This window comes from Ovis canadensis, chromosome 14 (genome assembly GCF_042477335.2).
Source record: "Ovis canadensis isolate MfBH-ARS-UI-01 breed Bighorn chromosome 14, ARS-UI_OviCan_v2, whole genome shotgun sequence".
Taxonomy (NCBI): domain Eukaryota; kingdom Metazoa; phylum Chordata; class Mammalia; order Artiodactyla; family Bovidae; genus Ovis; species Ovis canadensis.
This window is the reverse complement of record NC_091258.1, coordinates 68785868-68804780: the sequence shown is the minus strand read 5'-3', so window position 1 is coordinate 68804780 and position 18913 is coordinate 68785868. Positions and strand designations below refer to the sequence as shown.

The following is an 18913-nucleotide window of genomic DNA, read 5'->3' as shown; positions in this document are numbered from 1 at the left end:
CAGAGAGAGGAGGCAGTCACCGTCTCATGATCAAATAGTCTTTGAGTTTTCAGCCTCCTCCTATCTGGGAAACCGGGAGCTCATCCTCCTTTGTGCTTACACCCCGCTGCTCCAGTTCCAGTTTTGGGAATAGAACCTGTCGGTGCAGGGAGGATTGAAAAGTAGGGTTTTACAGGATAAACCAAAGGGAGAGAAATGAAGATCTTGGTGTTTTTCTGCCTCCCACTCTAAATCTTTCCTCACACCGCTTGTTGAATGTCCGTTGACACCTAACGTCAAGGATATTTAAATTGAGACTATCTCACATTGCTGTAAAGGAAAGTGATTAGAGTTAGGCAGACTGATTTCTACAGTGTTTCTCTTCTCTGGTTCATATGGTCTGAAATTGGGTTTCGTACACAGTATATGTGATGAGCGGATTTTCTTTTGGGTTGTTATTGGGAATCTCTGTCTGTGTTAGACAAAATGGAGCCCTGTTACTTGGGGAGGGAACCTTACACGTCTTCACTTTTATTCCTCACAAGAGTGGTGTGAGATAAAGGTATTGTCATTTTCAAGTTTAATCCGGAACCCTGCAGTAAGAGGTTCACACAGGGAGTCAGGGGTAAAACCTGAGAAAGATTCTTGACTTGTGGCCTCTGGCCATTTTATTTTGGAAATTTTCAAACACATATGAAAAAATAATGTAGTGAATTGCTTTGCACTTATCACGCATCTTCAATAATGACCAACTTGCGACAAATATGATTTTCTCTCTCTCCTTCCCCACTACATGCCTCTCCATTATTTTGAAGCAAATCCCAAATTTATCATTTCACCTGTAGATGTCAGTATATTCTCTAAAAAATAACACTTTAAAAAAACCTGGCAAAACTATTATCACACCAAAAACAAATAACAGTAATCCTTTAATATCATTAAATATCCATTCAATATTTAAAAATTTCTGATTGTTTCATAATTTTTTTCTGGTAGCTTTATATTTTTTAACAGATTTATTGAGATATATCAGTAATTCTTACACCATACAATCCACTCATTTAAAATGTACAATTCAATGGCTTTTAATATATTCAGAGTTGTGCATCTATCATTACAGCTTTTGTACATTTTCATTACCCCAAAAATAAACCCCACACTCCTTAGCCAGCACCGTAACTGTCCCAGCTGGCAACCTCAGCCTTAGATGAACACTAATCTTTTTGTCCTGTAGATTTACCTATTCTGCACATATCATGTACATGGAATCATGCGATATATGTGATTCTTTGTGACTGGCTTCTTTCACATAGCATGTTATCAAATTGACCCATGTGTAGCATGTATCGTTACACATTTCTTTTTATTGATGAATAACAGCCCATTGTATGGATATAACACATTTTATTTATCCAATTATCAGTTGATGGGCATTTGGCTTGTTCCCACTTTGGGGCTATTATAATAATAATGCTATTATGAGCATTTATGTAAAAGTGGGGTGTTTTTGGCTGGATATATGTTCTTATTTCTCTTGACGTATATTTAGGAGTGAAATTTCTGGATTATATGCTAACTCTATGTGTAACTATTTGAGAGACTGTCTCATAACTTTTTAAAAAGTTGGTTTGAATCATTATCCAAATAAAATTTATATGTAGCAATCCATTGCTATACCCTTTAAGCATCTTTTAATGTGTAGGTCTCCCTCCCTCTCTTTTCCCCCCTTGACATGTATTTATTGGTGAAACTGGGTTATTTGTCCTGTACAATTTCTGGCCATCTGGAATTTGCTGATTACCTCTTGTGATGTTATTTAACATATTCTTTTGTTTCCTGTGTTTCGAGTAAATTGGTAATTAGGTGAAGAAGTTTATTACTTCTAGGTTCAATATTCTGGCAAGAATACTTCATGATTGGTTTTATATATTTCAGTTAGGAGGACAAAAAAAAAACCCTCAAATGCCCAGATGGCTCTCCTTTTGTGGTGTTAGCAGCCATTGATGATCATTGTCTAGATTCGCCTTTCAACGAGCGATAATATGTGGTATTCTAAGTTTATTATTCCTTCTTTTTTTCTTAGTTGGAATAATCCTAGGAAGAGAACTTCGTGTCAAACATTCATTACCCTGGCATACACTTTGTACAGGAAAAGCAAAATTAATTTTTATTCTTTCCCTTTATTTACCAGCTTAAAAAATGAGTTTATTGCCTAATATCCTCTGAATGTGATCACTGAGATATTTTATTTTAGTATCTCTCTGAACTCATTGATTTAAACTTATTTGATGTATTTCAGTCCATTGCAGTCATTCTTATTGATGCTCAAATCATCTCATCTTGGACCCATGGGAGTATCTTCAAGTTGACTCCTGAGTCCTTTTGACAAGACCCAAGGATATATAAAAATTTCCTTGCTTTCTGGTATTAACTGAATGGTCAATGAAATTAACCTTGAGATTATTGTACATTTCATGGCCCAAATCTGAAATCAGTTATTTTTCCAAGAATACCTAATTTATTTTAATGGAAAATGCTATTTCAGCTCAGTTCAGTTTAGTTCAGTCACTCAGTCATGTCCAACTCTTTGCGACCCCATGAACCACAGCATGCCAGGCCTCCCTGTCCATCACCAACTCCTGGAGTCCACCCAAACCCATGTCCATTGAGTCGGTGATGCCATCCAACCATCTCATCCTCTGTCGTCCCCTTCTCCTCCTGCCCTCAGTCTTTCTCAGGGTCTTTTCAAATGAGTCAGCTCTTCCCATCAGGTGGCCAAAGTATTGGAGTTTTAGCTTCAACATCAGTCCCTCCAATGAACACTCAGGACTGATCTCCTTTAGGATGGACTGGTTGGATCTCCTTGCAGTCCAAGGGACTCTCAAGAGTCTTCTCCAACACCACAGTTCAAAAGCATCAATTCTTTGGTGCTCAGCTTTCTTTATAGTCCAACTCACATCCATACATGACTACTGGAAAAACTATAGCCTTGACTGCTGCTGCTGCTGCTGCTGCTAAGTCGCTTCAGTCGTGTCCGACTCTGTGCAACCCCATAGACGGCAGCCCACCAGGCTCCCCCATCCCTGGGATTCTCCAGGCAAGGATACTGGAGTGGGTTGCCATTTCCTTCTCCAATGCATGAAAGTGAAAAGTGAAAGGGAAGTTGCTCAGTCGTGTTCGACTCTTTGCGACCCCATGGACTGCAGTCCACCAGGCACCTCCGTCCATGGGATTTTCCAGGCAAGAGTACTGGAGTGGGTTGCCACTGCCTTCTCCGAATATGCTGTCTAGGTTGGTCATAACTTTCCTTCCAAGGAGCAAGTGTCTTTTAACTTCATTGCTGCACTCACCCTCCGCAGTGATTTGGAGCCCAGAAAAATAAAGTCTGACACTGTTTCCACTGTTTCTCCATCTATTTACCATGAAATGATGGGACCGGATGCCATGATCTTAGTTTTCTGAATGTTGAGCTTTAAGCCAACTTTTTCACTTCCTCTTTCACTTTCATCAAGAGGCTCTTTAGTTCTTCTTCACTTTCTGCCATAAGGGTGGTGTCATCTGCATATCTGAGGTTATTGATATTTCTCTCGGCAATCTTGATTCTAGCTTGTGCTTCCTCTAGCCCAGCATTTCTCATAATGTACTCTGCTTATAAGTTAAATGAGCAGGGTGAAAATAACAGCCTTGACGTACTCCTTTTTCTATTTAGAGATTACAGTTTTGTGCTTGCAGTGTTTGTTGTATTGCATTGATCATTGTAAGCCTAGATACAGGTAAGAAATCCTTTTTCCCCTAAAAATATATAATAAATGCTTACTTATGTTTTTCAATTCAAATTTAAGACATAGAGTTTTACTTAGCCTCTTGGATCTTACTTTATATATTTTTTTCTCTATGTGGTTTTAGATTCTCTCTCTTTTTAAAAAATCTCTTTATTTGGCTGCACCAGGTCTCATTTGCAGCATGTGGGATCTTTAGTTGCAGAATCTTTGGTTGAGGCATGTGAACACCTAGTTGCAACATGTGAGATCTAGTTCCCCAATCAGGGACTGAATCCGGGCCCCCCATGCCACATTGGGAGCTCAGAGTCTTAGCCACTGGACCACCAGGGAAATCACCAGTTGAGGCTCTTGATGTTTGTTTCTCAGTTAGAAGTTGGCGCCCACATGCCCTCACCCTCATCATCTCCCCAAATTGTCTCTTATCGTTGTCTCTTATCAATCTCCCCATTCCCAGACCTACATGTGTGTTTCCATCTAGGGAGCTAGATCTGGTGGGCCTAGAGTCTAGGTAGGAAATTGAGCCAAACGTGCTTTAAGACTCTTTGTGGTAGGGTTTGTACACATCTGAAATGGAAATGTTCACGTGTTCTCTCACTGTGTTAGAGGTCCATGGGCAGCAAGACTAATCCCAGAGGTACTCACTGATGGTTCTGTTGTTCCACTCCCTGTCTTGAGAGGCTTCTGGGCCTGGTGGGAAGAACATAGCATTTGGAGATAAACGAACCTGTGTTTATATGTTACACCATATCCTTAGGTCATTTTCTTGAGTCTCTCAGCAAGCTGCTTTTTCTTCTTTTTCTTAGCTTTCTTATGTGTCAAATGGAGATGGTGAAACAATCCCACAGATTTGTTGGGTAAATTTAATGTTTAAGCATAAGGGAATTATCACAAAATTAAAGAGCTAACAGAGATGATAGTATGCTAAGATTATGTAATTTTCTCTAAATCTGTACATTTTTTTTTCAGGTTTTATACACAGATAACTTTAAGTTACTAGAATGTAAGCTCAAGGAAGGTGGGACTTTTGTTTGTTTACTGCTCTGTCTATAAGGCTTGAAACAGTGTCAGACATATATTTTCAAGGACAAACAGGCAGTCAAATATTTGTTCAGTGAACAGATTAATCCCAGAAGTTGATATTTAAGTAGGTAAAAGCAGCTGCCAGTCTAAAAGTCAGAATTTTCCACTTCAAATTTTATTTCTCTCTTAATTAAAAAAAAGAAACCTCTTTAACAGTCTAAAGTGGTAAACTACAAATATGAAAAGATTTGTTTTCCCCCAAGTATTATATTCACCTTTATGTTGACTTTCTCTTCCTATGTCCCAGATCCCTTAATTTTTCATTTTCGTTCATTAAAAATCTGTTCTAAGGTCCATTTTTAAACTGCAATCTTATCTAATTCTAAGCTGGCTATACTCTTTTTTTATTGTGGAAAAATACACATAATATACAATTTACCATCTCAACCGTTTTTAAGTGTCCAGTTCAGTGGTTAAATACATTCATAATATTGTATAACCATCACCATCATCCATCTCCATAATTTATTTCATGTTGTGAAACTGAAACCCTGCCCATGAAGCAGTATATTCCTTATTCCTCCCTCCCTCTAACCCTAACAATTACTATTCTACAGCCGTCTGTCTCTATGATTTTGACTATTCTAAGCGTCTCACACAAGTGGAAACATACAGCCTTTGTCTTTTTGTAGCTGGCTTAGCAATGAACATAATGTCCTCAATGCTCATCCATGCTGTAGTATATGTCACAATTTCCTTTCTTTTTTGAGGCTGAATAATATCCCATTACATGGATATACCGCATTTTGTTTACCAATTTATCTGTCAGTGAACGTTTGGATTTCTTCCATGTTCTAGCTAATAAGAATGATACTGTTATGAATGTACAAAATTCTCAAGACCCTATTTTCAATTACTTTAGGTATATAGCCAGAAGTGGGGAAAAAAAAAAAAAAGAAGTGGAATTGTTGGATCATGTGGCAATTTTACTTTTAATTTTTTGCAGAACCTTCATAATATTTTCCAGACAATGAAGTGAAGTGAAGAAGTGAAGTCGCTCGGTCGTGTCTGACTCTTTGCGACCCCATGGACTGTAGGCTACCAGGTTCCTCTGTCCATGGGATTTTCCAGGCAATAGTACTGGAGTGGATTGCCATTTCCTTCTCCAGGGGATCTTCCCAACCCAGGGATTGAACCCAGGTCTCCCGCACTGTAGACAGATGCTTTACCATCTGAGCCACCACTCTACATTCCCACCAACAGTGCACAAGGACTCCAGTCATTCCACATCTTTGCCAGCACTTGTTATTTTCCTTTTTTTTTTAAGTAGCCATTCTCATGGATGTGATATAGTATCTTATTGTAGTTTTGATTTGTATTTCCCTCATAGCTCAGTTGGTAAAGAATCCACCTCCTGTGCAGGAGTCCACCTGCAGTGCAGGAGACCCGGGTTTGATCCGTAGATTGGGAAGATCCCCTGGAGAAGGAAATGGCAACCCACTTCAGTATTCTTGCCTAGGAAATCCCACGGCCTGGCAGGCTACAGTCCATGGAGTGGCAAGAGTCGCACACGACTTAACGACGAAACCACCAACATTAGCGATGTTGAGCATCTTTCCATGTACTTCTTGATCATTTACTTATATATCTTCTTTGGCAGAATATTTATTCAAATCCTTTCACTGTTTTTGAGTGAATCTGTGGTGTTCTCTAGGTGGCTCTAGTGGTAAAAAACCTGCCTGCCAAAGCAGAAGACATGGGTTCAATCCCTGGTTGAGAAGATCCCCTGGAGGAGGGCATGACAACCCACTCCAGTATTCTTGCCTGAAGAACCCCATGGACACAGGAGTCTGGCAGGCTACCTCCATTGGATTGCCCAGAATCGGACACAACTGAAGTGACTTAGCATACACGCTGTATATTCTGGATATTGATCCCTTGTCAGACATATGGTTTTGAAAATATTTTTCTCCTATTATGTGGGTTACCTTTTTACTTTGTTGGTATTATTTTTATACACAAATCAAAAATTGTTTTATGGAGTCCAGTTTATCTACATATAGTTTTATTGCCTGTGCCTTTGGTATCATATCCAAGAAATGAAATCCGGTGTCATGTAAGTTTTGCATAGGTGTTTTTTCCTAGTGGTTTTATAATTTCAGGTTTTATATTTAGGTCTTTGATCCATTTTGAGTTAGTTTTTGTATAGGGTGTTAGGTAAAGGTCCAACTTCATTGTTTTGCATGTGGATATCCAGTTTTTCCAGCACAAATTATTGAAAATACTATTCTTTCCCCACTGAATGATCTTAGCACCCTTGTCAAAAATCAATTTACTGTATATGTAAGGGTTTTATTTCTGGGTTCTCCATTCTAATCCACTGGTCTATATGTCTATCTTTCTGTCAGTATCAAACTGTTTTGATCATTGCAGCTTTGTAGTAAGTTTTGAAATCAGGAAGTATGAGTCCTGCAGCTTTATTCTTCTTTGCCAAGATTATTTTGGCTATTTGGGATCCCTTGAGAATCCATATGAATTTTAGGATGAATTTTTCTATTTTTATAAAAAAATTTCCTCAAAAATTTAAAGTAGAACTACCATATAATTAAGTGTACAATAGCATTGTGTCTGAAAGTTGTACATAATTTTAAAATATTTTATTGCTAAAGAATGTTAGCCATCATCTTACAGTGTGGGGTTGCCACAAACCTCAGTTTGTAGGAAAAATGCAATAAAAAAAAAAAGAGGTGAGATATCTATACACTGAAATCTATAAAACACTGATGAAAGAAATTGAATAAGATGCAAATAAATGGAAATGTGTCCTGTGTTCATGTATTGAAAGAATTAATATTGTCAAAATGTCCATACTACCCAAAGCAATTTACAGATTCAATGCAATCCCCATCAAAATTCCAATGATGGTTTTTCATAGAAATAGGAAAAACAATCTTAAACTTTGTACAGAATTGTAAAGGATCTCAAATAGCTACAGCAATCTTGAGCAAGAAGAACAATGCTGGGGGCATCACATTTCCTAATGTCAAATTATATTGCAAAGCTATTGTAAATCAAAACAATATTGTACTGGCATAAAGATGGACACCTAGGCCAGTGGAACAGAATAGAGAACCTGGATATAAGGCCACACATATTCAGTCAACTAATCTTAAACAAGTGAAGCGAAAGTCGTTCAGTCATGTCCGACTCTTTGCAACCCCATAGACTATACAGTCCATGGAATTCTCCAGGCCAAAATACTGGAGTGGGTAGCTGTTCCCTTCTCCAGGGGATCTTCCCAACCCAGGAATCGAAGCCAGGTATACCAGATTGCAGGCGGATTCTTTACCAGCTGAACCACCAGGGAAGCCCAAGAATACTGGATTGGGTAGCCTATCCATTCTCCAAGGGATCTTCCCAACTCAGGAATTGAACCGGGGTCTCCCTTATTGCAGGCGGATCCTTTACCAGCTGAGCTACCAGAGAATCCCCAATCTTAAACAAAGGATCCCAGAATACACAGTGGGAAAAGGATATTCTGTTCAATAAATGGTTCTGGAAAAGCTGGATTTTCACATGCAAAAGAAATAGGACCCTTATCTAACCCCACACAAAACAATTCTATGTTGTTTGAAGACCAGAGGCCATAAAACTCCTAGAACTAATGATTTGGAGGGAGGGGGTTATGATACCAAAAACACAGGACAAAAGCAAGAACAACTGCATTAAATTTTAAAGTTTCTCCTCAGCAAAGGAAACAATAAAAAAAAATACAAAGGCATCCTATGAAATGGGAGAAAATATTTGCAAACCATGTATCCGTAAGGTAGTAACATTCAAAATATATTAAGGAACTCATACAACTCTGGCAAAAAAAAAAAAATCCAACTTCAAAAATAGACATTTTTTCCAAGAAGACATAGAAATGGCTGCCTATAGTTATATGAAAAGATGCTCAAAATCACTAATCAGGGAAATGTGAGTCAAAAGTGCAATGAGATCTCACCTTACATCTGCTAATATGGCTATTATCAAAAAGTTGCAAGATAACAAGTGTTGGCAGATGTGGAGAAAAAGGAACCCTATACCCTGTTGGTAGAAATGTAACTTGGAACAGACACTATGGAAAACAGGATGACAGTTCCTCAAAAAATTAAAAATAGAGCTACCATATGATCCAGCGATCCCAATTCTGGGTATATATTGAAAGGAAATGAAATCAGAATCTTGAAGAGATATCGGCATTCTTACATTCATTGCAGCATTAACCTCAACAGCCAGGAAATGGAAACAACTAAGTGTCCATCAGTGGTTTAGTGGGCTAAAGAAAATGTATTAATAGCACACACATGTACACACACACGTGTGCACCCTGGAATATTATTGACCTTAAGGAAGCTTCCATTTGTGACAACGTGAATCTCATGGACATTGTGCTGTGCGCTGTGCTCAATCATATCTGACTCTTTTGCAACCTTACGGTACTATAGCCTACAAAGCTCCTCTGTCCATGGATTTTCCAGGCAAGAATACTGGAGTGGGTTTGCCATTTCCTTCTGCAGGGGATCTCCTCAACCCAGGGATCGCACCTGCATCTCCTGAGTCTTCTGTATTGGCAGGCAGATTCTTTACCTCTGACCCATGGGGGAAGCCCTTGTGAACAGTAACCAAGAGAAATAAGCCAGGCACAGAAAGATAAATACTGCATGATCTCACTTATATGTGGAATCTAAAAAAGTCTAACTCACACAAAGAGAAGAAGAGTGATTACAGGGTCAGAGGGAAGGAGGAAAATAAGTTGTTGGTCAAAGAGAACAAACTTTCAATTATAAGATGAGTAAGTTCTCGATGTACAGCATGATGACTTTACAGTTAATGATGTATTGTAAATCTGAAATTTACTAAGAAAGTAGGTCTTAAGTATTCTTAACCACACTCACAAAATTAATGGTAAGTGTGAGGTGAGAGATGTTAATTAACTTCATTGTAGTAATCATTTCACAGTGTACACATATATCAAAACATCACATGTATACCATAAATATAATTTTAAAATATATATATATTTACATATGTATATATTTATTTGGCTACACTGGGTCTTAGCTGCAGCACAGGGGATCTTTAGTTGTGGCATGTGGGTTCTAGTTCCCTGACCAAAGATTGAACTTGGGCCCACTGCATTGGGAGCATGAAGTTTAGCCATTGGACCACCAGAGAAGTCCCTACAATTTTTACTTGTCAATCATACCTCACTGAAGCTGGAAAAATAATAAAAAAATTTAAAATAAGTCTGTGTAATAATTCCATCATCTGGGTCACCTCAGGGTTGATATCTATTATCTTTTTCCCTTGGGAAATGGTCAGCTTTGTGTGTATGTGTGTGTAAGTGGTGAGTTATGTTGGATTATATCCAACATAAAATTTGAATATTATATCTTGAGATTCAAGATCCTGTTAATATCCTCTGGAGAATGTTGAATTTGTTTGCTTATTTTATTTTAACAGACCATCAACCTGGTTAAGTTGAGATGGCAAATTTTGTCATATCTTCTATGGGGGTGGTTACAGTGTTAGTTCAATTTTCACAGCCTTTGTGATGCTATTCGGGTTAGCATGTGCCACCCCAGGGTTAGTCTGTGGCTTGGGCAGTTGTTTCTACACTGTTCAGTTTTCAAAGCCTTGCTGTGCTTCTTTGCATTCATTCCATACTTGTGTAGTTCAGAGGTGAGCCTCCAGGTTGTGAAGGGGAAATTGGTATTTCCTCCATCCTATTTGGGGGGAGGAGTAGGCATAGGAACTCCTTTTCCTGGTCCTTGAGAAATAGGGGATTTCTCCTGGAGTTTTTTCATTTAGTGCTTGTTGTATAGTTCTGATTTGGCTTATTCTTGGATCAGAGACAAAGGAGGGGAAAAATACGTGAAATTCATTCTCTGCATTATAGATCATTATTCAAGTTAACTTAAATGCCCATTCTGACTGCTGCTATTTACTTTTCAAAGTCCTCAGGTAGTTGCTTTTTGTATTCTATCCAGAGATTTTAACTGTAATTAGTGAGGATTGGTTATATGTCGTTAGCTTACTCCACCTTTGTTCGTAGTGATGCTTTCTAAGGCCCACTTGACTTCACATTCCAAGATGTCTGGTTCTAGATGAGTGATTACACCATCGTGATTATCCGGGTCGTGAAGATCCTTTTTATACAGTTCTTCTGTGTATTCTTGCCATCTCTTCTTAATATCTTCTGCTTCTGTTAGGTCCATATATCATTTCTGTCCTTTATCGAGCCCATCTTTGCATGAAATGTTCCCTTGATATCTCTAATTTTCTTTAAGAAATCTCTAGTCTTTCCCGTTCTGTTGTTTTCCTCTATTTCTTTGCATTGATCGCTGAGGAAGGCTTTCTTATCTTTTCTTGCTATTCTTTGGAACTCTGCATTCAGATGCTTATATCTTTCCTTTTCTCCTTGGCTTTTCGCTTCTCTTCTTTTCACAGCTATTTGTAAGGCTTCCCCAGACAGCCATTTTGCTTTTTTGCATTTCTTTTCTATGGGGATGGTCTTGATCCCTGTCTCCTGTACAATGTCACGAACCTCATTCCATAGTTCTTCAGGCACTCTATCTATCAGATCTAGGCCCTTAAATCTATTTCTCACTTCCACTGTATAATCATAAGGGATTTGATTTAGGTCATACCTGAATGGTCTAGCGGTTTTCCCTGCTTTCTACAATTTAAGTCTGATTTTGGTAATAAGGAGTTCATGATCTGAGCTACAGTCAGCTCCTGGTCTTATTTTTGTTGACTGTATAGAGCTTCTCCATGTTTTGCTGCAGAGAATATAATCAATCTGATTTTAGTGTTGACCATCTGGTGATGTCCATGTGTAGAGTCTTCTCTTGTGTTGTTGGAAGAGGGTGTTTGCTATGACCAGTGCATTATCTTGGCAAAACTCTATTAGTCTTTGCCCTGCTTCATTCTGTATTCCAAGGCCAAATTTGCCTGTTACTCCAGGTGTTTCTTGACTTCCTACTTTTGCATTCCAGTCCCCTATAATGAAAAGGACATCTTTTTTAGGTGTTAGTTCTAAAAGGTCTTGTAGGTCTTCATAGAACCGTTCAACTTCAGCTTCTTCAGTGTTACTGGTTGGGGCATAGACTTGGATTACCGTGATATTGAATGGTTTACCTTGAAAACGAACAGATCATTCTGTCATTTTTGAGATTGCATCCAAGTACTGCATTTCAGACTCTTCTGTTGACCATGATGGCTACTCCATTTCTTCTGAGGGATTCCTGCCTGCAGTAGTAGATATAATGGTCATCTGAGTTAAATTCACCCATTCCAGTCCATTTTAGTTTGCTGATTCCTAGAATGTCGACATTCACTCTTGCCATCTCCTGTTTGACCACTTCCAATTTGCCTTGATTCATAGACCTGACATTCCAGGTTGGCCACAGGACTGGAAAAGGTCAGTTTTCATTCCAATCCCAAAGAAAGGCAATGCCAAAGAATGCTCAAACTACCGCACAATTGCACTCATCTCACACGCTAGTAAAGTAATGCTCAAAATTCTCCAAGCTAGGCTTCAGCAATACGTGAACCGTGAACTTCCTGATGTTCAAGCTGGTTTTAGAAAAGGCAGAGGAACCAGAGATCAATTTGCCAACATCTGCTGGATCATGGAAAAAGCAAGAGAGTTCCAGAAAAACATCTATTTCTGCTTTATTGACTATGCCAAAGCCTTTGACTGTGTGGATCACAATAAACTGTGGAAAATTCTGAAAGAGGTGGGAATACCAGACCACCTGACCTGCCTCTTGAGAAATCTGTATGCAGGTCAGGAAGCAACAGTTAGAACTGGGCATGGAACAACAGAGTGGTTCCAAATAGGAAAAGGAGTACGTCAAGGCTGTATATTGTCACCCTGTTTATTTAACTTCTATGCAGAGTACATCATGAGAAACACTGGACTGGAAGAAACACAAGCTGGACTCAAGATTACCAGGAGAAATATCAATAACCTCAGATATGCAGATGACACCACCCTTATGGCAGAAAGTGAAGAGGAACTAAAAAGCCTCTTGATGAAAGTGACAGAGGAGAGTGAAAAAGTTGGCTTAAAGCTCAACATTCAGAAAACTAAGATCATGGCATCCTATCCCATCACTCCATGGGAAATAGATGGAGAAACAGTGGAAACAGTGTCAGACTTTATTTTTTGGGGCTCCAAAATCACTGCAGATGGTGATTGCAGCCATGAAATTAAAAGACGTTTACTCCTTGGAAGGAAAGTTATGACCAACCTAGATAGTATATTCAAAAGCAGAGACATTACTTTGCCAACTAAGGTCTGTCTAGTCAAGGCTATGGTTTTTCCAGTGGTCATGTATGGATGTGAGAGTTGGAGTGTGAAGAAGGCTGAGCGCCAAAGAATTGATGCTTTTGAACTGTGGTGTTGGAGAAGACTCTTGAGAGTCCCTTGGACTGCAAGAGATCCAAGCAGTCCATTCTGAAGGAGATCAACCCTGGGATTTCTTTGGAAGGAATGATGCTAAAGCTGAAACTCCAGTATTTTGGCCACCTCATGAGAAGAGTTGACTCATTGGAAAAGACTTTGATGCTGGGAGGGATTGGGGGCAGGAGAAGGGGACAACCAAGGATGAGATGGCTGGATGGCATCACTGACTCAATGGACGGGAGTCTGAGTGAACTCCGGGAGTTGGTGATGGATAGGGAGGCCTGGTGTGCTGCGATTCATGGGGTCTCAAAGAGTCGGACACGACTGAGCGACTGAACTGAACTGAACTGAACTACTCCAACTTGGCCAGTAACAGAAGGTGTCTCTTCATTATTTTTGATACTTTATTCTTCTATATAAATTGTAGAGACTTCCCTGGTGGCCTAGTGGTTAAGACTGCGCTTCCAGTGCAGGGGGTGTGAGTTTGATCCCTGGTCAGGGAACTAAGATCCCACATGCTGCCTGGCACAGCCAAATAAATATAGAGTAAAATCTTGCTAGCTTTCATGAAAAAAAAAATGTTGAGGTTTTGATTGGAATTGGGGGAGAAATTCCATCTTTATAGAATATTGTGGTGTCCTCCCAAATATTTTATTGTGAAAAAATTCTTAAGCATACAGAAATGTTCAAAGATTTATACAGTGACCATCCATAAACCCATCAACTTAGATTCTACAGTTAACATATTGCCATACTTGATTTATCACATATACACCCATCTGTTCTCATTTGTGGTTTTAAATTACATTTTCTTATTGATGAATGAAGTTGAGCATTGAGTATCTTTTCTTCTTTCTTGGCCATTTGTATATATTCTTTGATAATATGCCTGTTTGAGCTTTGTGTTCCTTCCCTCCACTTTTTCCCTTCCTGCCTTTTGTTATTTATTTGTGGATGTTTATATATTTATTTATATTTTTTTCTTAAATTTAAATTTATTTATTTTAATTGGAGGCTAATTACTTTACAATATTGTATTGGTTTTGCCATACATCAACATGAATCTGCTACGGGTGTTTCCCATCCTGAACCCCCCCCTCCCACCTCCCTCCCCATACCATCCCTCTGGGTCATCCCAGTGCACCAGCCCCAAGCATCCTGTATCCTGCATTGAACCTGGACTGGCAATTCGTTTCTTATATGATATTATACATGTTTCAATGCCATTCTCCCAAATCATCCTACCCTCTCCCTCTCCCACAGAGTCCAAAAGACTGTTCTATACATCTGTGTCTCTTTTGCTGTCTCGCATACAGGGTTATCGTTACCATCTTTCTAAATTTCATATATATGCATTACTACACTGTATTGGTGTTTTTCTTTCTGGCTTGCTTCACTCTGTATAATAGGCTCCAGTTTCATCCACCTCATTAGATCTGATTCAAATGTATTCTTTTTAATGGCTGAGTAATACTCCATTGTGTATATGTACCACAGCTTTCTTATCCATTAATCTGCTGATGGACATCTAGGTTGCTTCCATGTCCTGGCTGTGGGTGTTTTTTAAAAAATAAATTTTAGAGGAAAAACATGCCCCTTTTGATTATGTATTTTGTTAGTTTCCTACTGTTGCTGTAACAATAACTACAAACTTAGTGGCTTAACACAACATGAATGTATTATCTTACAGTTATGCAGGTCAGAAATCTGAAATCAGTTTCACTGAACTAAAAGCAAGTTGTCAGCAGGCCTATGTTCTTTACATAGGACCTAAGCTTTGCCATTTCCTAGCGTTTTCCAAATACTAGAATTCATCTACATTCCTTGAATCATGGCTCCTTTCTACATATTCAAAAGATATCACTCTGATTTCTGCTTCTGCTATCCTATTTCCTCTTGTGATTTGGAACCTGCTGTCTCCTTCTTTCCCTTACAAGGACCCAGCAATTACATTGTGTCCAACATAGATAATCCCAAATAGTCTCCCCATTTCAAGATCCATAATGTAATCACATAGAAATGTGAGGTAACATATTGGCAGGTTCCAGGAATTAGGATGTGGATACGCTGATAGAGGGCATGATTCTGTTCACCATGTATGCTGCAGATATCTCCTGTGACTTGTCTGTGTTTACTCAATTAATGGTAACTTTTGATTGAAAAACACTTCCATTTTTAATTTCGTCCAATATGTCAAACTTTTCCTTTATGCCTAGTGCTTTTTGTGTACGGTCTAAGACATCTGTGCCTACCCTCAAGTCACACAGATATTCCCCTGGGGTTTTCATCTTAGATCTTATTGTTTTACCTTTTGTATAACTACAGTCTGCTCTGAATATATTTTTATTTAATGTGTGAAGTTGAGGAGGCCGAGGTTCATTTATTTCTATATAGATATCCAATTGCGCAAGCAACTAGCCATTTACTGAAAGCAGTGTCCTTTCTCTACAGCTTTGCAGTGCCATCTTTGTTGTAAATCCGGTGTCTGTATATGTGTGAGTGTGTTTCTGAGCTCTCCCACTGGTATCCAAAGAATTTTCTGTGATAATGGAAATTTCTATATCTGTCCTTCTAATATGGTATCCTTGTGTCTACTGAGCATTTGATATGTGGCAGTATGACTGAGGAACTAAATTGTTAATGTTACTTAGTTTTAATTTAGATAGCCCCTGGCTAGTAATTATCATATTGGACAGTGTAGTATATTACTCCATTGATTTATTTGTGCCATAGATCCTTCTATCAATACCATACTCTTTTAATGACTATATCTTTATAATTAGCCTTTACATTTTTTCTTCTCCATCAAGATTGTGTTAACCAGTTTAGGCCTTTTGCTTTTCATGTACACTTTAGAATTCGCTTGTTAATTTTCTCAAAGACCCTGCTATGATTTTAATAAGAATTATATTGAATCTATAGACCAAATTGGGCAACGTGGATGTTGTTAGACTTCTGAGACTTCCAATTCATGAACATGTTAGGGCTTCTTTATTCTCTCAGCAACATTTTATAGTTTGTGTGTGTGTGTAAAGGTCTTGCTTATTTTTCGTTATAAAGTTATTCCTCATAAAAATTATTTTGAGTCTTTTGGTATTGTAGATGGTATTGTTTTAAGTTATTATTTCCTAGAGATCTTTTCTAGAGTGGAGACTCCATATTCTTACCACATAAGGATAAGAAGGTTGGGGCGGCCTCAGGGATTTTTTGCCGGATTTATCTCATTTTCCCTTAGCTCATAAACCTAAAGTCTGCAGTTCTTAATGTCCTTAAGGTCAGCGAGGAAGAAGGACCCATCCCTGCAGAAGCAAGAATTAGAGTTCACCCAGGATGACAACTGTTAATGAAGACATGGAGGCTCAGGAAGAGAAATCTCAGCTGTCTGTACCTTCAACTTCCATATCCCTGACTGCTACTACCTCAGCTTACCAGTTAATGTCCGAGATACCTACTGAGGACAGCCAGAAGTTTGACCTTCTGTCAGCACACGTTTGGTCTGAGGAAGATAATGAAGACATACTGGAGACCCCAAACAAAGATGAGCCAAAGGATGAAGCCCCTCATCAACGACCAATCTGGGCCAATAAAATTGAGTATCTCCTGGCCCAGGTGGGCTTCTCTGTGGGGCTGAGCACCATCTGGCGCTTTCCTTATCTGTGTTTTCACAATGGAGGTGGTAAGCCTGGGGACCAGAAATCATGGACCCACAAGGGGGTGAGGAGCCAGAGACCTGTTCTGGCTACTCTGGGGTCTCTGAGATATGTAGGGGCTGAGGATTTGGGAAACTGGCCTAGGCAGGGGCCAGGTACCAAAACCCTAGAACCTTGGGAGGATGGGAGCAGGATGTCTGAATACTTAGTTTCACAAGAATGGTGAAGCTAGAGGCCTGGGTCAAGGCAAGAGAGACTAAGTATCTTGGTCTTCCAGGAATTGGGGGCTAGACACCTGGGACTGCGAGGGATATGGAAGCAGTTGACCCTTGATGCCTGTGGCCCTGAGGGAGGTCACTAGTGGGGAACATGTCTTCCTGGACCTATGAAGAAGTCCAGGCCAGACGGTTGGTTCTAAGAGCTCCTCCTTGAATCCCCTGCACAGGCAGTTTTATCATCATCTATATCCTGATGATGTTTTTGGTTGGGATTCCTCTCCTCTTCCTGGAGATGGCAGCTGGTCAGAGGATGCGTCAGGGCAGCATTGGTGTGTGGAAGGTCATCAGCCCCTGGATTGGTGGTGTAGGGTATACAAGCTTCATGGTGAGGAGCCCTGGGCTGCCCAGGCCTACCCTTTACACCCCATCCCCATCCTAACCCTCATCCTGGAATGGGTCCCATGACTTCGCTTCCAAGGGTGAAGTCTGTCCAGTTCCCCAGCTCTCCCTCCGGCGAGCCTACCTTTTTCCCATTTCCAGAACTCTTCATGGTCCCTAGGTGTGCGTCATCGTGGGCTTGTACTACAGTGTGCTCATGGCATGGAATCTCTTCTATTTGGTTCAGTCTTTCCAGTCTCCACTACCTTGGTTATTGTGCCCCGTATCAAAGAATTCCAGTATTGGTGAGAAGTGAGGGAAGAAAAGGGCAACTGGGAGGGCTGAGAGGACAGAGGAATGACGTAGGAAAAGGATCCTTGGGAGAACACGATGAAATGGGACTGGAAGGAGTGGGTGGATGTGAAGAAGGGGGAGGCACACCTGGTCTTGCAGTTTCCTCCATGGCCAGTTCACCACAGATTCTGAATGTGCACGGACCAGCCCCACCACATACTTCTGGTACCGGAAGGTACTGAAGGCCGCAGATGAAATTGAGACAGATGGGAAACCAGTCATGCATTTGACTGCCTCTGTCCTTGCGATCTGGCTAATCATCTGCATCTCCATGATCAAAGGGCCAAAGTCCACTGGGAAGGTGAGCTACCCTCTGACTCACTGATGCAGTGGATTTCCTTCTATCTGAGATCCCCTGATATTCTCCTAACTTGATGCCTATACGTCTCCAACTTCTCATTCCCTCTAATCTAACCTCCCTCTGATTCCCAATAGCCTTTGATCTTAGTCTACAGGCTTCTGCCTCTGCTGAACTTTTCTTTGTGAATCATACTTCCTACTCAGATGCTGTATATCTCAGTACTCCTTCCCTACATCATCCTTTTCTCTCTTCTTATCCGGAGTCTCACGATGAAAGGCGCATACTTTGGCCTCAAGAATTTGTTGGCTACCAAGGTAAGGCATCGCCCACCCTTCAAGTCTCTTATCCAAATAGTAGGGTTAATAGTCTGATAGAGACCCTCCTAGCTCCCTCTTTCACTCCCTTCTCATCTTCTGTCTCCATCATGGCTTGTCTCTCCCCTCTTTGTATCCCCATTTACATGGTACTTTTCCTTCTCAGGTTCCAGCCCTGTATTCTGCGGAAGTGTGGCGCCGAACAGGAAACCAGCTCTTTTTGTCCTTGGGCCCCGGCTTTGGCAGCTTCACAGCAATCAGCTCGTATATCCCTCGGTCCAATAACTGTGTCATCGATGCCTATGCTGTGGCTTTTCTCAACTTGCTTGCCTCACTGACTACCACAGTGTTTGTATTTGCTGTAATGGGCCACTTGGCCACAAAAAACAACGAGAAATGTTACTTGATGTGAGCCCAATCTTTCATATGGAGATCGTCACAAAAACCCAAGTCTTAGAA

General features: G+C 40.0%; 1 protein-coding gene across 1 annotated transcript; it reads left to right on the top strand.

Annotated features, from left to right (window-relative positions):
- Window positions 1-16569: 16569 nt before the first annotated feature.
- LOC138419559 (sodium-dependent neutral amino acid transporter SLC6A17-like) lies at window positions 16570-18866 on the top strand. Its single transcript, XM_069552429.1, has 6 exons — window positions 16570-16915; window positions 17335-17492; window positions 17667-17790; window positions 17965-18140; window positions 18344-18454; window positions 18621-18866. Exons 1-6 carry the CDS (start codon window positions 16570-16572, stop codon window positions 18864-18866), a joined length of 1161 nt encoding a protein of 386 aa, XP_069408530.1.
- The last annotated feature ends 47 nt before the right edge of the window (window positions 18867-18913 follow it).

Coding starts and splice junctions, on each gene's coding strand:
- LOC138419559 (XM_069552429.1), top strand. CDS start 16,570: ATGACAACTGTTAATGAAGACATGGAGGCTCAGGAAGAGAAATCTCAG. Junction 16,916..17,334: donor GTGTTTTCACAATGGAGGTG/GTAAGCCTGGGG, acceptor TCCCCTGCACAG/GCAGTTTTATCATCATCTAT. Junction 18,141..18,343: donor GGCCAAAGTCCACTGGGAAG/GTGAGCTACCCT, acceptor CTTCCTACTCAG/ATGCTGTATATCTCAGTACT.